Genomic DNA, 18,939 nt, shown 5'->3' with positions numbered 1-18,939 from the left:
TGAGCTCATTGTTTTGGCTTCTCTGCCTGTATAAATCCACAGACAGGGCCCGAAGTCTCAGTCCCAGCCCCCTAGCTAGCTGGGGCTGCATTCCATTCAGAATTTCCCCACCCCCACTTGGTCTCCCCTCCCCCCACCCTCTGTGGTCACATGTGTATGTTTATTGAAGTTATTCTGGAACAAGGTGTGCTGGGAAAGAGCCAAGGAAGCAGACAAGGAAGAGAGTATTTAACCGTTGGGTTTCTACCTGAATGAGATAAGTTTTCTACTTTATTTTGATTAAGAAACGCCTTCAATTCTGTGCCCCTAAAAACAGTTCGTTTTCTAGTCTAATAGGAGGAGCTGGTTTCAGAAATCTTGCTACACATTTTATAGACACCCCTGCGGGGCTGGCATGACTCAGGTGTTCAGATTTGGGGGCGGGGGGCGGGGGGGGGGTAGGGGTTTTCCCTAAGAAACATTGGTTTCATAAACATTTTATTCCTGAATCTCTATGCCCAGATCTTTCATGCATTCCATACTCAGTTCACACCTCTATTCCTGAGGTTGCCTGGAGTGGTTCCCACCCATCTCTAGACCCTGAAAGCCCAGATCTAAGGCAAGGTGGGGCCCACTTAGGCTGAAGCGCTATGGGAAGAGCATTTTGCTTACTTTGTAAGGCTTTGGGTTAATACTGTATGCCCAGTGTACGCCTTTCCTGTCTCTCCTCTTCATCATACAAAAAAAAAAAAAAAACCCAAAAAACAAAACTGCAGACTGAGACTGTGGGAGGTGACTTTTTTCATTTCTCAGAAATCCTCCGTGAGGCAAAGTAGACAAACAGAAAGAGGGAAACAACTTCGTGTCGAAATGAAGTGAGGTTGTCTGTGTGTGTGTTTTGAAATGAGGTGGCTTGTTTTCAGCTTTAAGGAACAACAGCTGTACAGAGGAGCTTGGTAATGGTGGGGGAGTGGTTGATTACCTGCTTCTTTGCCCCTTTCTCCCACTTCAAAGTTTGATAGTTGGGGTCAGGTCTGAAACAGGATAGAGGTTCTGTATCTTCCTTTCCCCCCTCATGAACCATGATGGATAGATAACGTCAGTCCATCACGGTACTATTGAGTGAAAGAAAACCTCTAATACAAAAGAAGGATTTGGTAAGCAATCCCAGAAATAGGTTATTTTAAAAAGAAATGCAGCTGCATTGCTTTTAAGTCCAGAACATAATTAACATACAACTTTGATTAAGTTTGTTCTAGGGAAAAAAACTGTGACTCAATTAGTAATATATAAGCCTATGTTTGTATGACAGTGTGTGTACCTTACACAAAGACCATGTATATTTATTTTAATTTTTTCCTGGGGCCTAAACACTGAATATATTTGAAAGGATTTTTAATTCCTTGAAACTTTGAGTTGAAAAATGAAATTTAGACAGGATTTTCCTAAAATGCAGAGAAGTCATGAAAGACATTTGAAAACAACAAAAACACTTGATCACATCCAACTTCCAGATCACTGTGGCCCAAAGAACTGAGTATTTTGATAAAGGGTGCTCTGTGGGAATGAAATTGAATAGCAGATCAAAGGAATTAGAATTTTAAAAGTTAAAAGACTAGACTTAATTTTCTCCCCTGTAAACTGGATTTAATTGTCTTCCCCCATCTTATTATTGAGAAGATTTAAAGAGAGAATATATACAAGTGCTTTACCTTAAAGCACTAAACAAAGTGCTTTAAGGAATTTCGGGAAACGTCCCTTAAGGATTTACTCTATCAGCCATGTCCAAGTCATTGAATTCCCAGGGAGAAACCACTAAGAAGCCGATGTCAATAAATAGGATGTTGAATTAAAAGGGTCTACAGCTGTATTTTGAAGCAGAGGGGATACAAACAGGACTTTCCATGGCTGGGCATTGTGGGAGTTCAACCAGATGGAAGAAATCCCAGGGGTAAGTAAACTCCCTGCCAGCCAAATCTGCCCTATTGCCTGTTTCTGTATGGCTCAAAAGCTAAGAATGGTTTTTGCATTTTTAAATGGTTGAAAAAAGATATTTGGTGACACGTTAAAATTATATGAAATTAAGATTTCAGTGTCATAAATAAAGTTTGGTTGGAACACAGCCATGCCCATTTGTTTACAAACTGTGTAGGGCTGCTTCTGTGCTACAGCAGCAGAGTCAAGTAGTTGCAACAGAGATTCTATGCCCTGCAAAGCCGAAAATATTTACGGCTGGTCCTTAAGGGAAAAAGGTTGCCCACTCCTCTGCTAGAGCTAAAAAGGCATCTTATGATGTCATGAAAGAGGCAGGCAACCAAGAATCAATAGTAGTGAGGGGAGGGAGGAAGAGATGAAAGAGGGGGTCTGGTTCCAGGGCAGATTAACTCTGCCCCTCCCATCAAGGGCAGGGCCTCTTGCCTTTTAGCCTAGGGATCCCAGGGACACACACAGTCTTCTTTTTATGAGTAACCCCACCCTCTCACCCCCAGTTTCTTTTCCTCCTCACTCAAAGTTCTGTAGAGCTGTCTCTTAAAAAGATTCCGGCAAGGCTCAGAGGAGTACAACACACACACAGACATCCTAACCCCAACCTGGGACATTCCTGAAATTGAACCCATCTCTCCTCTAACACTGAGGTTCTTTCCCAGGACATTCAAACACAGCTCTCTGGTGCTCGCTGAGAAAGTGCTCTGGTCTGGTTCCTAGCCATCCATCCCTACACCTCCCCTTCAGCTGGTGTGGCTGATTGGTTGCCTAGGATCTGACTGCTATGGCTCATGCATACCTTGTTTTGGACTAATTTTGCACATTTCTCCCTCCAATCCTTTCTACTTTCTGACCTCAGCCATGAAACAACCCCCTCTAGAGCTTTCCCCAATCTCCAGGGTCAAGGAGCCCAAAGTCAGATTGAAGATTTGCGCTGTCTAGTTTGGTTAACCCAAACTGTTTCTCTCTTGTTGACTGACTTAGTCTTAGGTACTTTCCTGAGGCTTTCTACTTCCTGTAGAAGGTGCCTCTCACCCTTTAAAGCTGACATCTCTTCATCACCTGCCTGTGACAGATAAGCCCCCTCCGCTCTAACTTCCTCACCCACCTAACTCCCAGAACCAGAGGTGATGGATTTGAGGGATGCTGGTCAGAGAGAGGGTGGGAATGCAGGAACCCACGCCCCCACTCCACCTCCAAACTACTGAGGTACTCTTCAGCATGACTCCCCATGCTTCAAGGAGAGGAGAGGTCTCTGATTCAGTTTACTCTGGTGGGGGAAGGGTGTTAAGTTCAAATGAAGCCTCTGTTTGTAAAACTGGGGAGAAGGGGAAACAGGAAATGAAAGAGGATCTGGTTGGAGGGAATCTGGAAGGGACCTTCTCCTTGCATTTTGTTCTCACTCTCATCCCTCTGCCCTCCTGCCGCCCTCCAGGTCTATCGAGATCCTCCCCTAAAGGGCTCCTGAGGGAGGGTGTCTTCAGGTTGAGACACTCATGCCGTAGGTCAGCAACTGGGGCCCTGTGCTCTGCTTCACTCCTAGTTAACCACAGAGGTTGAATCTGGATGAGTGAAGAGTGTGGGTCGGGTCTCTTCAGACTCACCCCTGCAGCTGTGAGCACCTGCTTGCAGGGAGGCCCCTGGTTGGGGAAGTATAGAAGCTAAATTTAGTCTGAAGGCTGAAGCTTAATTGGGTGGGTAATTACCCTGGGGAAACTGGGAGGGGGGAGGGGAGAGGAATTCTGACCCAGCTGAACTGAGACCTCACAAGTTCACCCCTAAGTCCACTGACACAGAACCACAATCCCCTTCCCCCAACAAACACCGAGAAAACGAGAAGCCCTAGCAATTTGCTGGCCTTCTGCACGCTTGATCTCTCTTGTGCACATCAAGATTGTTCCCATCACCACCCCACCCCCACCTCGATTCTCAGGGGTCCAGTTCCTCTGAGTCCTTCCCTAAATTCCACCCAGGGCACCAAACCTAGGGGCCCCTCTAGCACATCTCCCTGACCTTGGGTTGCAGCTTCCTCTCTCCCAGCCCTCCAGAGGGTTTCAGAGGTCATCAAAGAGGTATCTGGCCACACTACTCCCCTCTAAGGGGCCAGGAAAAGGGGTGCTTGGGGTCAGGTTTCCCTTCCTGAAAACTTTCACATTGACACCCCCCCCCCCAATACTGACCTCAGTGACCAGAGAAAAAAATCCTTAGGGGCTGCACTGAATCCTAGCTTTAAAATGAGGTGAAAGGGGGCGACCTCCCAGATGAAAGCCCACATCCTGAGCAGTCAGAGGCTGGAGCCTATGAGGGAGCTGGGGGCTATCAGAAAGAGAAGGGAGTTACTGAAGCTGGGGGAGCCCTTAGAGGGGCTGTGGCTGCATTCCCCACCTGTGATTGGTTCTCAGGCTCAGGCCAAACTCCAAACCTGCCCGGCAACAGCCCAGAGAGGCCCAAAGAGGGAGGAGGAACTTCGGGGAAGTCAGCTGAGCAGGGGCCACCGCCCAGCGTTCAGCTTCCAGGAATCGCTGGGAGGGCCCCAGCTATTCACCACACCCCTCCCTCGGTCTCAGGGCTCCGCCTTCAGCCCTCCGTATCTACAGGGCTGGCTCAGGTCCCACTTCCCTGGTCCCCCCGCGTCTCTGATCCCCTAAGGGGTTCACCAAAGAGAGAAACACATCTGATGCCTTCTCTTTACACTAAGCAGAGACACTAAGACTGGGCTTTCCTTGTACCCCCTTCCTTACTCCTCGCCCTGGACTAAAGTCAGTTTCATTTTCCTTTCCCCCCATTTTCTTTTGCCTCCTTCCTCATGCACTGTCCTCCCAAGATGTTGTCCGGAGTCTTCCTTCTCAGCCACTTCCAACCCAGGGAAAGCCTGCTTCCCAAGGCAACAGTATGATGTGAGGGAGCTGCCAGAGCAGAGAAGTCCTGTCTCCTCAGGCAACTCTGGGGTCCTGCCCAGTGTCTGGGTGTCTGGGTGTGCATGCTCAGGAAACAGTAGTCACCGAGTTCAGCTGTTTCTGCAGTCCTTTATTTACGGTCTTACTCGGCCAGACTTGTAGAGGCGCGGGGATGGGGGAGGGATGCTTCTAATGGGGAGAGAAGCTCAATTCTATTGCACTTCCCCTCTTCCTAGGCATGGGGACCCCTGGGAAGTCTGGCTTCCACAAGTGGAGATCTGGACTCAGACCTCAGAATTGTAGGGGTCAGGGAGAATCTGTGTTACGGAAAAGGCTGCCCACTCTCACACCACCTCTAGCAAGCTATTTACCTTGAGAGTGGACATGGGCGGGGGAGGGAGGAGGGAGGAGAGTAGGGTGAGACATCTCTGAAGAATGTGTCTTTGGCAGGACATCCAGTACTGCCTTGGCTCCACCCTCGACTCCACCCCCAAGTCCCCTAGAGCCGGGCCAGGCTCCTCCTCCGGCCGTTTCTGCTGAGGGAGAGGGGTGTGGGGTGTGGGGTGTGGGGTGTGAATCATTTCCTTTCCTCCCACCCTATAAAAAGCAATAAACCAAGAGCTTAATAGGGAAATGGGTAATAGCAGAAAGGATGAGAGGGGCAGGAAGGCAGGGCCAAAGAAAGGGAACAGGAAAAAGGAGCCCTGAAAAGGCAGCCGCCATTCAGCTCAGCCCCAGATGGGAAAAAAAGTGCTACTAGATTCGAAGAGACTGTACAGAAAGACTCAGCCTACCAAGAAACCCACCATAGGCCAAGCAGTTTCTTCTTCAGCTCTGGACCCAAGCACCCAACTCCATACCTAAACTGGGAGAAGTGGTGACCTCTAGTGGTCAATGACCAACTTGCAGGGCCTGAGGTCGGCCAGGATCCTCTCCCTCTCTGACCAAGGCTCCTGGTCTCAGGTGACTGGGGCTCACTCATTAGCCTTTCTGGACCCAAACTCTCTCCACCTGGGCTCCAAGTACCGTTCCCCTTCCCACCCTTCATTCTGATCTCACACTGCTTGCTTAGGTGGCCTGTATGGCTGGGTTCCCACGAGGACAATGAAGAGCCTGTTTCTCATTTGTCATAATCATCTTTAATAAAAAATAAATTAGTTCTGGGGTGGGAACCATTTTAGGAGGTGGGGAGCGGGAGCAGGGGCTAGGGTGTCTTATTCTAACCTTTCTCTTTTCCATCCTCTGCCCAGCTGGTCCCTGCTCTGGGGAGATAGTCTCTCTTCCTGGGGAAAAGCAGGATTGGCAATGGCTCACCCCATCCCTAGCTAACTATGAGAGGGAGGGATAGAGAGACTAAGTAAGGGGAGAAAGGGTCAGAGGACAAAAGGATGGTTTAGATGATGTGTGGCCTGAACAGGAGAAATGAGGTTTAGGACACAAAGTTGGGATTAATGGGGAGGCCAGGCTCTAAGTAGCTCAGATTCCCAAAGAGTTGCAAACTTGCTTTCCTTTCAGCCTAGAAAACTCTCACGGAAACAGGCATTGTCCCCTCTCCCGGTTCCTTCTCAGTCTGTGTAACTTCTTTTTGAGAAGTGATACAGATTTATGGGCGCACACACATCCACACAGGCCCAGATACACATCTGGGGGCATATGTGCACACACACCATCACACCACCGCACAGACCCAACCACACGTCCTGACAGTTACTGTCCGTCATCTTGCCACCTTTGACCACCCTGGGGGACGTCCCTAGTGAGACCAGGACAGGCTAGAGAGCCAGAGGGTACAGAGTGGGCTGACTGACAGGTGACTGATGGTGGCATGAGAAAACCACGAGGAGAGGGCCTCCTGGGCCCATTTCAGGCGGGCTCCGGGGGAGACCGCTCCAGGACATGGGCGCAAGAGCGGCAACAGGTAGCTGTGTAGTAGGGATAGACGCAGAGCCGGGCCTGCACCACCAGGGGGCAATGTGGAGAGCTGTCCTTGCATTGATCATCTGGGGACAGAGAAGGCCGTTGGGCACAAGAAGTCACCAAGATCCATCCCGCTGGAGGTGTGTTGCCCACTCCCACTCGTCCTTCCTAATCTCCACCCACACTTCAGCTAACTCCGCTCTGCTGGGGATTGGGGAGAGGGAGCTCTTTACCTGGGCGCTGGCTGCAGGGTTGGCTGTTACAGGATCGTTTCCTGGAGGGCCGCAGGTGAGGAGGGCATCGGATGCTGAGTGTCTGGTTGGCGGTCAGGCACTGGACCTCCCTTGTCTGCATGCCCCCCTGGCAGGAGCGAGAACACTGGGGAGAGCCCAGCTATCAAATCAGACCTTTGCTGTGTCCCAGGCTCCTCCTGAACCCCAGGCCTCCTCCTCCTCTGAAAGGAGTTGGGGGGCTCTCCGGGAGCATTATGAAACCCCACGTGGAGGGGGCCCACCTGTCCTCCTGGTCTAGGAAATGGGACAAGTTAAAGTGCCGCTGGCCTTAGCCTGGGGCACAGAGGGAGGTACAAGGAGGGAAGCCTCCCCTCCCCTGGAAGTCCATGCTGAGCAGGGCAAGGGTGCCAGGCACTCACCGGACTCCAGGGTGTAGAAAACCATCGGTCCTGGCAGTCCTGCCCCTGACAGGGCTGCAGGGCAGGGGGCCTGGGCAGGTGGGAACAGTTGCTAGGAGAAGTCACATTGAACTCAGTCCCCAGTTTGGACACGCAGATGATGTCTCTACGCTGCGTGCCAGAGCCACATTCTGAGGAGCACTGACGGAGAAGATGGGAAGGGAGAGCAGGATTACTCCTACCTCCCCCCAGGGAATCCCACCGACGGGCCCCCTCCCGGGCTCTCAGCTCACCTCTGCCCAGGGCCCCGTGTACCAGCACCACGTCACCTCACAGGGCCCCAAGCTGCAGGCACGCATGTCAGGGGGGCGGCTTCCTGGTGCACAGGTCTGCTCAGTGGCTCCTGCCCTTGCTTCCTCCTGGCCCTCCCCATGGGTCTCCCCACTCCCGAGGCAGACGACAGAACGTCGCTGGATTCCCGTCCCACACTCAGCTGAGCACTGTTGGGAAGCAGAGTGTGAAGGGAGGCTGGAGTGACAAGTAGGGGAAGGGGAGGGGGCTGAGGACAGACACATCCCGGATCCGGGAGTTAGGGAATGCCCCAGGGGTACCAGCCAGATACGGGGAAACTTTGCCAGGCAGGGGTCAGGATGTCAGCATAAGTTTTTCTCTGAGTCCCCAACATCAGCAGTGTCTAGCAGACGGCAGGTGCTTGCTCAATCAACGTTTATGCAACCGTGCTGGAAAGGCCCCGGGAGGGTGTCCTGGGTGGGGGTACCGGGGGCGTGGGGCTCGGCTGAGGGAGTGTGGGCCCCACCTTGGAGCTCCAGTCGCTGTGGAACCAGGCTGTGGTGCAGGGCCCCATGTCACAGGCCTCTCTGCTGGGGGGCCGCGGGGGGCCTGAGACGCACTCCTGCTCGCTCACTTCATCACCGTTGTTGCCGACGCAGCGGACCTGTCGGCTCCTCTGGCCGCGCCCGCACCGCACAGAGCACTGAGGGGACGAGGGGCATTCAGGCCTGGGCTTCCTGGCTGCCTCACCAGCCTCCAGCTCTGGGGCCTCTGGACCAGGATCTGCCTTTGATGCCTGGCTCAGCGGTTACAGGGCTTCGTGGGCTGAGGAGCAGGCTGAGTATGGGGCTCTGGGCCCCCAAGCCCGAGTTCTGTCTCTTCGCAGACTTACAGATGGAGGTTCTACATGAGATCTCATTTGTAAAAGTTTCTGCTGATTAGAATGGAGTTGGAAAAACCACTGCTCTAGCTCACTGGTGCCCACGCCTCCAGGATCTTCCCGCTCCAAGAGCTTCCTTGCCTGGGGCCACTCACCTGGCTCCAGGGGGAGCGGACCTCCCAGCGGCCGCAGAGGCGCAGCTGGCACGGCTGGGTGATGTTGGGCCGGGGCAGATGTCCGCAGCGCTCCAGGGGCACCGACGAGCCGCCGCCCCCAAACTCCTGCCGGCAGCGCAGCTGACGGTGCTGGGTGCCGGGGCCACAGGAGCGGCTGCAGGACGTCCACTCGCCGGCCTCCCAGCTATGGGCGTGGGCAGGGAGGGGAAGGGACAGAGACACAGAGGGCAAAAACAGAGATGTGTGGGGCTGCCATGTTTGGGGAAGGGGACGACAGACTGGGGCTGGGGACCCCTCAGAGGAGAGTGGGCATATTTGGAGTCTGGGATCCCTTGTGGGGCTCAGGGTTTCCTTGTTGTCTATGGAATGTCAGCCTTTCTCACTGAATAACGTCTCTCTGAAGCCAGGAGATCTTGTGTTGAGTGCAGAGTCCAGGTGAGATCCTATGGGGGCGAGGATGTGTTTCCCCGGGGCAACCATCGTGTCCCTAGGACCCTAACCCTCCCGTGGGGTGCACTCACTACGGTGGGCACGGGGGGCCGTGGCAGGGTTCCTGGGAGGCTGGGGGCCTGGTGCCCACGGCACAGCTGCGTTCATCCAGTTCCTCTCCTGACTCACGAGAAATGCAGAGGAAGACAGGGCGCCAGACACCTGAAAGGGATAAAAGGGAAGCCAGGGGAGGCAGGATAGCCCGGCATCCAGTGTCAGTGGGGTCCCAGGCACTGAAGTCCGATTCGGCACAGAGTCAAGGTGTGGACCCACAATCCAGGCTATGGGGTCAGGAGTGCCAAGCTGGGGATCTGGGCTGAGGGTGCCAGGAATACAGGCTGGTGCGTGAAGTCTCACCTTTTCCACAGGAGGCCGAGCACTCAGAGTGTCCCACCCGTTTCCAGTATCCGGCTGGAGACCCCAGGGGTGTCCTGGGATGGGGCGGGGCGGGCATCTGGGGGATCCGCACCTGACGCTGGAGGGTGCCTGGGGTGCGGGCAGGGCGGGGTACTGAAGCAGGTGGGGGCTCTCCCCTCAAAACCTCTGCGCAGGGAGAGTCGGGTAGACAAATTAGATGCATCCCCATTGCCTCGAGCTCCCCTCAGCCTCTCCCCACCTCCTTTTAGGTCTGGGGATCAAAGTCTTACCAGGCTGGAGTTGGGGGAGACGGGGCTCTGGCGTGGGGTTCTCAAGGTTTGGAGGAGGTGAAGAGATGACATACTGGTAGAAAACACCTGGGTTTTCCTCCTGAAAGATCATCTGGGGAGAAAAAGAGAAGGTAATGAATGTTTGGGGGTGGCCAGGGGGGCATCCACTAGCCTTCTGCCCATCTTGAGACCCACAGCTTTCCCCTCAGAGGAGAGGCAGTGGGGCGGCCTCCTCCTCCAGCCCAGGCGCAGGCCCCTCGCTCACATAGACATCCACAGGCTGGGTCGTGGGGCCTTCCGCGGACAGACTCTCTCCCACGCCCTCCTCTCGAGGAGGACGGCTGTACCGGAAGACAGTCCCGCCAGCAGCGTAGGACCCAGGGGGATCCACAGCCCAGTTTCCATTAATGATGGACCGGCCCCCAGGGCCACGAAGTGCTGGAGGTGGCAGATCAGGACATGCGAGGTTAGTCATACTGTCCTCCTCTCCCACCACTTCCCTGACAGCACAGAACCCCACATACCCCGTGCCCACGCGGGAGGGAGGAAGGGAGCCCTGACTTCCCGGGTGGCTCATTTGCCGTGCTGAATGGGGGTGTGAAGGGCAGAGCCAATAGGCCAGGAATGGAATGGGGGACCAAGACTCGGGGAACCCAGGGACTCACCGAGGTAGTTGGAGCTGGGCCGGAGCTGGGCGATCCGGAGCCGGGAGGCTCCAGCAGGAATCAACAGGATTTTCTGATAGCCCAGAGGGCCCCCCCGGTCAGTGAGGTTCCCCGAGACGAGGCGACAGGTAGAATCATCACCCCCACAGACTCCACAGCCATCTGGACGCCGGCCCGAGCCAAGGATCCCGTCACAGCCAGGGCTCTGGGGGAAAGCGGAGTGAGGCAGGGGCTGCCAGAAGCCAGACACCACCTCCAACCCTGGCCTGGTCGTCTTGGAGCCTTCAGCTCACCGCGTGCCTTGACCTTTGCACTATAAGTGAGACTTGTAGGTTCTCTGTCAGCCCCACCATCCCCAGCCAGCCTTTGGGAAGCTTGGATGGGCTTAAGGGGGTCTTTCTTGCAGTTTGACTCTTGACTCTGCTCAGCCCTGCTTGGCAGGTAAGAACTTTCCTCTCTGCAACCTGAGTCTGGTGTTTTGCCATTGTGATGATGAGCAAGGAGACTCTGTGTGTGTGCCTGTAGCAGTTATTAACACTGCCTCTCTCCCCATGTGCGCACCCCGTCCCCCCTCACCAGACAGTGTCCGGCCACACAGATGTCTGGGGCTCCAGGCTGACACAGGGTCCCGTCCTGGACCTTTTCGGTGTGACGGACATAGAAGCGGAAGCCACGGGGACGGCAGTTCAGTTCACAGCGCTGGGAACCCTGAACTAAGAGACAGGGTAGAAGGGTGGTTAGCTGGGGTCCCTGGCAGGAGGTTAACTGAGAAAGAACCCAAGGCCCTGAGAGCGGCTTGGCTTGCCTCATATTAGCAATAGGGCATCCTGAGGTTGCCGAGGTCACTGTGGATGAAGGGAACACGACAATTCTGTACTCTGAAAGGTCAGTTTGAGGGTCACACAAAAGTTGGGTCAGATCAATTGAGGTCACTAAGACCAGAAAAGGGGTTGTGAGCTCTGAGAGAGGACAGATACGTGAAACTATGATTATGTGAGTTCAGAGCTCATAAGGGCTTGTGTCAAGGTGACACAGGCTGAAAATCAAACGGATGGATGGTAACTTGGGAGAAAGTGATACAACACTGTCCAGGATCCATGGGGTACCTCCACCAAGCTGTCACCACTGGACAGGATCTCTCTGACCATACCCTGCTCATGTCACATCCATCCCACCTCCTGGGTTGGGCTTCTTCCCAGAGGAGACCAGCCAAAGGGCACCTCTGGACACATCCCTCCTCCTAGCCTGACCCCTCTGCTGACCATACACTGCCATCTGACAGCTAGGGCTCTGTCTGAAACCCCCAGCCCTTTCTGGGCCTGTTCTGTCTCTTCACCCCAGCACTGGGAAATAAGGAAGACAATATGACACAGGAGAAATACAAGAGCCTACAGAGAAGTAAAAGAGGGGCTGAGTGTCTCCCTCCCCATCATCCCCCAATCTCCAGCCCCCCTGTCCAGGGAGTGGGCTAGAAACCTCACCTTCTGTGAAGGGCTCCCACTGGTACAGCTGACCCATGAACTCCTGGGAGTCAAAGGCTGCACACTGCAGGGCCCGGGGGTCTGGCTGCTCAGGGGGGCAGGGCTGAGGTGGGGGATACAGAGGAGTCAAAGCTGGGGAGGAAAATGGGGGTGTGGGTCAGGGCTGGATTGGGGAGATAGGGAGGCAGGTCAGGTCTATGGAAGAGCTCCAAGGTCCCTACCCTGAAGAGGTCAGATGCCAGGCCCTTCTCCCTCAGGTCCAGATCTGACAGGCTGAGGACCCAGGCTCAGGGTCAGGGAAGCAGAATTGGAAGTCTGGGAGGGGTCCAAGAAGGAACTCACCGCTTGGCTGCAGGCTCTCAGCTGCTCACTCTCCCCAGAACATCTTGGGACAGGGCTACTGGGAGCAAAGAGGCTCCAGAGGGGGCTGGAATGGGGGCCAGCACTCAGCAGAGGCAACCAGCCATCTGGGTAGTGAGGGACAGACTCCGTGAGGGACCCGTGAAGATTCCCCCCAGGTCTCCAGTGCTCCCGGCTTTGCTGGCCTCGGCTCCGAGGGACAGAAAGGAAAGGATTAGGGTGTCTCTCTGCCAGCCGGGGACTGGCCCAACCCTGGGAACTTGGCCTTCTTGGCTGAGGGGACATGTGAAAGGAGCTACCTTCTCCTGGGGATGGAGGGAACAAGGAGGGCTCTGTGCCAGAGGCCTGGGCTCTGGGGTGGGGCCGTGTGAGGGCAGGCCTGGTTCTAGAGGGCATCTCTGTCTGAGCAGCTTCGGGGCTTGGGGGTTCTCCTGGGGGGGACAGGGTGTGGGCAGACGGTTCAGTAGGAGGGAGTTCAGTTTGCGGGGTGTGGTTTGCAGAAGATGGCTCTGTTCTTGGAGTCAGGGATGGAAGATCTGAGGTCTTCGAGAGCTCAGAGCTGGGCGGTCTCCTGGGGTGCCTGCGGTTCCGATGGAGCGGCAAAGCAAAGGGCACTCTCCCATAACCGAACATTCCTGGCTTGATGGGGTCTCGAACCCGGGACCTGAGAAAGTGTTGCAGACGTGGGGTCACAGCGCTGGCTACCTCGGAGCCTGCCTCCCCAGGCGACTCCCTAGCACCAAAGATAAGCCTTTATAAATGCTGGATCCTTTGCTCCCCTTTCCTTCATCCCTAGCTCCGCCCCTTGCCTAAGGCCCCGCCTCTTCCCTCAAAGCCCCACCCCTCACCTCCTGGCTCCTTCAATCTCCTGGGCCTCCTCTCTCCCTAAATGAGAAGCAGGACCTCGAAGGGGGCCACCTCTTCCCCGAGGTGGTGGCCTGTACAGGGGAAGGGTTTCTCGGGAAGTATGAGGTCTGGTGCCTTGACCCCGGGGGAGCAGGGCTTCTGGATGTCTTGGGGGCCGGGGTGGGAGGGGCAGGCCCTGGTGGAGTTGAGCTGTAGGGAGCTGACACGTCCGGCTCCTGCGCTGCACCCCAACCCCGCAGGGCTGGGAGCAAGAGGCCCACTGGTCCCAAGGACCCCAGACACCCTCAGGGCCCTGGTTCTCCTCGGGAGGTGTCTGAAGAGAGTGCCCAGGCAACACCTGTGTAGACAAAAAGTTCAGCCAAAATTAGAATGATTTTCGAGGGAACTGTACAGAATATCTAGTCCAACGCTAGAGGCTTGGGGCAGTAGTGACTGGCCCAAGGTCACATTCAGTAGCAGAGGTGGGACTTGAAGTGATTTGGCAAGGAGTTAGGGAGTTGGGGAGGCTGGGAGGCTGGGAGGGCCAAGTGTGAGAGAAAGGGGCCGCGGCTTATCAGAGGCTGCGGGAAATGCAGACGCGGCCTGGAGACTGTGGGAAGCAGGGAGGCAGGGAGAGGAAAGGATCGTAGTCTCTGGTCCCTGGCTCACCTCCTGATCCAGGCAGAGCTGAGGGAGGAACAGAAGCAGCATCAGACACAACCGGGACCTGCAAACCAAAGGCAGGAGTGAAGGTGTCAGCCGGGAGCCGGAGGAGGTGTTACGACACCGCCCTCAGCCCAAGGAGGCTCCGCACATCCTGATACCAATTGCTCAGAAATCAGAAGTTACTCATCACTTCCCCCAGCCCCTCCCAGAGAGCTCCTTTCCCTCACTTCCAGAGACCCAGCCATCCCTCCTCCAGGGCCGCCCCACCTCTTACCTGCCCGCCCACTTCTCCATCGCTCCTCCCTTGATGGCCCCGGGGCCAGGGAGGAGGGGACCGGAAATAAACTCTACTCCGGCATCTGGGCGTGGGGTGGGGGATGCGCTCTGCAGGGACCGAAGCCTGCCTGGTCCAGTCTCCAGAAAGCTGGGGGTTGGGAGGGATGACTCCTCAGAAGGACATCTCAGAGTGAGAATGGATGGGTGAAGACTGGCCCACCCCTTTATGATCCTAAGGGAGGGAGGGAGAAGGCACACTGCCCTTGTCCATCCTCCCAGGCTGGAGGGGTGGCGGTCTGCCCTCAGCCTCCCAACTCAGGCTCAGTCCCCCTCCTCAGCTGCAGGAACTTCTCAGCTCCTCCATGTCCTAACTAGGAACTGTCTCTAGGTCAGCTCAGGCACACGCATCTTTCTTAAGATGGTTTTCATCTGGCTCCCCCTCCTGCCCTCCCAGAGGTCCTGGAAAGCTGAGGAGGGAGGCTCAATGAGGACTTACCAGACACCCCCTCTGAGCTGCTGACTGGAAGCCCCTTGGGCTTTCCGTTTCCTACCTGACTCCCAGCTTTTTCTTCCCTTCTTAGCTAATAAAGCTCCTTCTGGAACACTGAGGCACATCTCTGCCTGCCTCAAACACTTTCCAGTCAAGGGATAAACTAAATGGGCTGATGGTTTAATCTCTAGAGAAGCAGGTGATTTTTCCCACTGAGATTTAACCTCCCTCTAGGGGCCAGCATCCAGCATTAGATCAATGAGGCCTTACTTCAGGCAAGACTCTGATGGGCTAGGGAAACCTGGGAAGGGGATATGCAGCTAGAGATGCCGTTGCTCCCCAGTCATGCACGGTCTACCTTCTGAAGAGCCAGGAAGTCCCTCCTGAAGTCTAAACTTGATCCTTGGGGAAGTGGAGCTTGGAACCTTCCCCTGGTCTAAGCCTGACTCTCCCATCGCTCCCCCTTGCCCTCCAGCCCCTTCCTGCTCACAATGAGCCCTTCCCACCCCCACTCCTCATGCTGCTCGGAGTTCTGCTTTCCAGGAAAAAAAAAAATGTTTCTGTTGGATCCAAAAGGCACCCGGGAGAGGAATCCAAGGAGCTAATGCCGAGGTGGGCCAGCTCAGGGGCAGGAAAATGACAGAGGGAAGGGCAGGAATGTGCTTGGGGGTAGTAACTCTCAGCCCCACTTCCCTCCCTGAGACCCCAGGACTTGGGAAGTTAAGGGAGGGATCACAGTGGTTGAGCCTGAGCTGCAGGGTCTCCTCAGCTGCTTGGGGTTGGGAAGGGGGTTGCTGATGGCTGCTCCTTCCCTTGGCTGGGCTGACCACTGAGGTCAGCAACTCCGCCCTGATGGGGGGGGGGGCGGGTAGGGGCTCCAGAGGAGGGCCAACGTTCCACCCAAAACTTCAGCTCTCTGCCTGACTCTGTTACTGGAGGTTGAAGGGAAGGAGAGATGGGGTGATGATCACTGCCGCTTCTTGCTGCCGGGTCCGGGTCCCCTCTCTACTCCCTCTCTGCCTCTGCTTCTCTCTGCTACCTCTTTCTCCATGGGTCTACCCAGTACACATAATCCTGTCCTGAGCTGGGTTTGGCTTTGGCAGTTCCCTGGAGAAGTAAGGGGTGGGGTGGCGTGAGCTCTTGGGGCCAGGGCCAGGCCTGGCTCCCTCTCTGGAAAAGTCCTACCCCACCCCCTGCATAGCTGGGCAGGGGGCCGACACTCCCCCTCCACCCCTGCAGAAACAGATACACATTTGTGGTTTTCACCCCTTCTCATGTTCCTCATCTGGTGTGTCTCACTGCCCAGGGTGAAGAAAGGAGAGGTCAGAAGTGGTCACTCTTGGGCCAGGCTGACTCTGGTCTAGACAAACCTGAGCTCCTCCCGGCCATACCTCCACACTGGCCAGTGAAGATCAAGGAAGAGAGACCTGGGCAGAACTAACCCCTTCACCCCCAGGGGACCCGCCTCTGGGAAATGGGTGGTGCTGCGGGGCAGGGCGCCCCACAGCAGGCTCCAGGGCTAGCTGGAGAGTCCCTATCTTGGATGAGAACTCCCTGGTCCTCCTTGGGCCCTCCACTCCTGGGTCCTGGAGGCCCATCCCAACAGGCATCTTTCCTTTCTAGTCGTCAGGCTGAGCTGGATCAAGGGCACCCACATGCGTCCCTCATAGCGTCCCTGTCCCCCAACTCCAGGACAGAAGAGAGTGGCGGGGCTGGGGGATGAGGGGAACACATCCTCCAGGAGCACCCATCTAGAGGAGGAGGGCAGGAGGTGCCGGGCGTGTGCCGGGAGGTCCTGGCTACGTTTTCCAATTTTACTCTGTAACTTCGTAGGAATTTTGGCTGATTCTCCGCCCGAGTGATGGGGGCCAGTGTTCCAAGGGATAAGAACCCCTCCCCAGGAATTCGACCCCAGGGACTTCCGAGGCTATAAAAGCTATAAGAGCTGGGGCTGGGGTCGTGGCTGGGGCGCGACCGCGGGGCGCAGGGAACAGGGACGGCGCGTGCGCGCAGGGCGGGGGGTCTAACGGGACCGGGAAGAGAGGGCGGCCGGGGCCGGGGGTCCCAGGGAAGATCTGTACCTGCTCTGCTCGGCCCCGGCGGCCCGTTAACCCCTCCGCGCCCGGGCGCTCTCTCCAGGCAGCCTTGCTCTGCGGCGGCCACTGCTGCCCCTGAGCCCGGCTCCGGACACTGCCGCCTCCGGCCGCGGCTCCGCCCTCGCCCCGCCCCCCGCTCCGCCCACCCGCCCGCCACGCGCCCAGCCCGCGCCCCGAGCCGGCCCCCGGGTCGGGGCGGCCCACCCCGAACCCCTTACCCGCCAGGGCCACCCACCCCGGGCTTCGGGCCTTGGCCACCCCAGCCCGGGACCCGCCAACGGCTCGAGGGGGCGAAGCCGAGGGGGTCCCAGCTCGCTTCGGACGGAGCCATCGCTCCCGGGCTGTCCCCAGGCCCGGCTGGAGTTCAGGACTCCCGGACCCCGGCCTCCAGACCGGCTCCGAGTGGGCGGTGCGAGCGCTGCGCCTGCCCAGGCCAGGCGGCCGCGAGTGGCGCCAAGGGGCTGGGTGGTGCCTGTACCCGAGCGGCGTGGGCGAGCCCCGGGCCCCAGATCTGGGCGTTGCTGGACCGAGATGGTCCCGCCCGACCCCAGATCCGCGTTGGTCCAGGCCCTCTCCTCCACGCAGCCTCCCGTGCAAGCCCAGTCACCCCTGCCTCTCCCGAGTTGGGCTGTGAACCATGTGGTTCTGACTGCTCAGGGACCTCTATGGGCCTCGGTTTCTTCATCCATAAAATTTTACACACAGGGCACAGCGGAAGGAATGCGCTGATTTAGGAATCAGACGAGCTGGATTTGAATCTCAGCTCGAGTACTTATCAGCTCTGTGGTCTTGGATGAATACTACAACTTTTCTGTGCTGCACTTTCCTCATCTGTAAAATGGGGCTAATCTGATATATAAGAATAAGCTTGGAGATATGTCTGTCTATTCATTTATATCTGGAAGAATACACCCCAAACTCGGAATTGGGGGCAACACCTGGGCAGGGGCTGTGGGGTTGGGAGAGAAAAAAAAACAGCCTTTCACTTTTTACTCTACATGTTTATATGCTGTTGAATTTTTAACCACAAGCATTATCTATGTTTTTAGTTATGTTAAAGAAATAAATAATATACATGAAAGTGTATGACAAAGTAGATAATAAATGGTCACTACTATTTTTAAAGTTGTATTTGCCATTTATTCATGAACCACGGTCCTGTATTGCTGGGTCTACTCAGTATTTGAAAGGTTTTGGCTTTTTTTCAGTGACTTGTCAGTATTTTATTTTATTTTATTTATTTTAACTTTTTGGCGGCACCGCCCGGCATGCAGGATCTTAGTTGCCCAACCCAGGGATCCAAGCCACGCCCCGCGCCGTGGAAGTGCAGAGTCTTAACCACTGGACCACCAGGGAAGCCCTGAAATGCTTTGAAGTGTAACAGGTATACCCTTATTTGAAGTTTAACATCCATATTTTGTTTTCTCAGTAAATCCCTAAGTTTTTTCAACACAAGGAAAGAACTTTAGGCTACTTTGTGTCATCTATATTTTTTCATATTTTGTTTTTATGTTTTGTTTTTTTTTATTTGTAGAGTTAAAAGAAATATTTGAATTGGAATGATATAGAACAGACAAATGAGTCCCAGGTGCCCAGGCCTGCTTTCCAATTTTTTTACCCAAGCTCAGGCCCACAGGATGGTGGGTAAGCTGGCTGGGAACCCCTAAGACCCCTGTTATTTTGTGCGGGTACAGGACAATGTTGCTAGAGCTTTTTTATTAAGTTTTTATTTTTTAAGAGACATTATAAAGTATCCTGGTTTTAAAATATTGACAAGTCACTAAAAAAACAACTTTAAGACATCAAGTACAACCTACAAAACATGACTGTTGCTCAGATTTGTCTGCAGGCCTTAAGTTTGTGCCTCTTCTGAAAACATCCTCAGTCTTGGTCTCATGCTCCTAAAGAGCTTGGGAAGATAATGGGTTAAGGCCCCCTCCCGATAGGGGTGGTTTATCATGGGACTGTTGGTGACATGCAGTCCTAACCCAGAGGCATATTTATAGTCCTGGATTTGGAGTGGGAAGCCCCTTTGCTCAGACCTCAGAGTACAATGATGATGAGATGCCCAGTCCACAGGGACAGAGGAAGATATTTTAGGTCAGGGACCTCTCAGTGCCCCCAAGTCACACTCCAGCAGCATTCACTTATCTACCAGGAGGCAAG

General features: G+C 55.2%; 2 protein-coding genes across 8 annotated transcripts; both read right to left on the bottom strand.

Annotated features, from left to right (window-relative positions):
- Positions 1–5,978: 5,978 nt before the first annotated feature.
- Positions 5,979–17,118, bottom strand: ADAMTSL4 (ADAMTS like 4). Of its 7 annotated transcripts, XM_059930312.1 has the most exons (19): positions 16,759–16,859; positions 14,186–14,419; positions 13,915–13,972; positions 13,248–13,603; positions 12,699–13,063; positions 12,382–12,506; positions 12,040–12,142; positions 11,135–11,271; positions 10,559–10,763; positions 10,159–10,331; positions 9,894–10,005; positions 9,604–9,789; positions 9,279–9,408; positions 8,737–8,941; positions 8,228–8,404; positions 7,704–7,910; positions 7,432–7,611; positions 7,013–7,157; positions 5,979–6,862 (listed from the first exon to the last, which is right to left on the bottom strand). In XM_059930312.1, exons 2-19 carry the CDS (start codon positions 14,203–14,205, stop codon positions 6,726–6,728), a joined length of 3,021 nt encoding a protein of 1,006 aa, XP_059786295.1. In that variant the 5' UTR covers positions 14,206–14,419; positions 16,759–16,859; the 3' UTR covers positions 5,979–6,725. The 7 variants fall into 7 exon arrangements, with proteins under 7 accessions (XP_059786295.1, XP_059786281.1, XP_059786261.1 ...); XM_059930298.1 differs by lacking the exon at positions 16,759–16,859 and adding an exon at positions 17,009–17,118 and having other exon boundaries at positions 12,382–13,063; XM_059930278.1 differs by having other exon boundaries at positions 12,382–13,063.
- LOC132364730 (uncharacterized) lies at positions 15,164–15,930 on the bottom strand. Its single transcript, XM_059920826.1, is given in 10 exon segments — positions 15,164–15,234; positions 15,237–15,286; positions 15,288–15,307; positions 15,309–15,356; positions 15,359–15,391; positions 15,394–15,546; positions 15,548–15,619; positions 15,622–15,721; positions 15,723–15,804; positions 15,807–15,930. Coding segments are annotated over 10 exon segments (753 nt in total).
- Positions 17,119–18,939: the final 1,821 nt, after the last annotated feature.

The sequence above is a fragment of the Balaenoptera ricei genome, chromosome 1, assembly GCF_028023285.1.
Source record: "Balaenoptera ricei isolate mBalRic1 chromosome 1, mBalRic1.hap2, whole genome shotgun sequence".
NCBI classification, from domain to species: domain Eukaryota; kingdom Metazoa; phylum Chordata; class Mammalia; order Artiodactyla; family Balaenopteridae; genus Balaenoptera; species Balaenoptera ricei.
The sequence above is the reverse complement of the archived record's forward strand: the minus strand, read 5'-3'. Positions and strand labels throughout refer to the sequence as shown.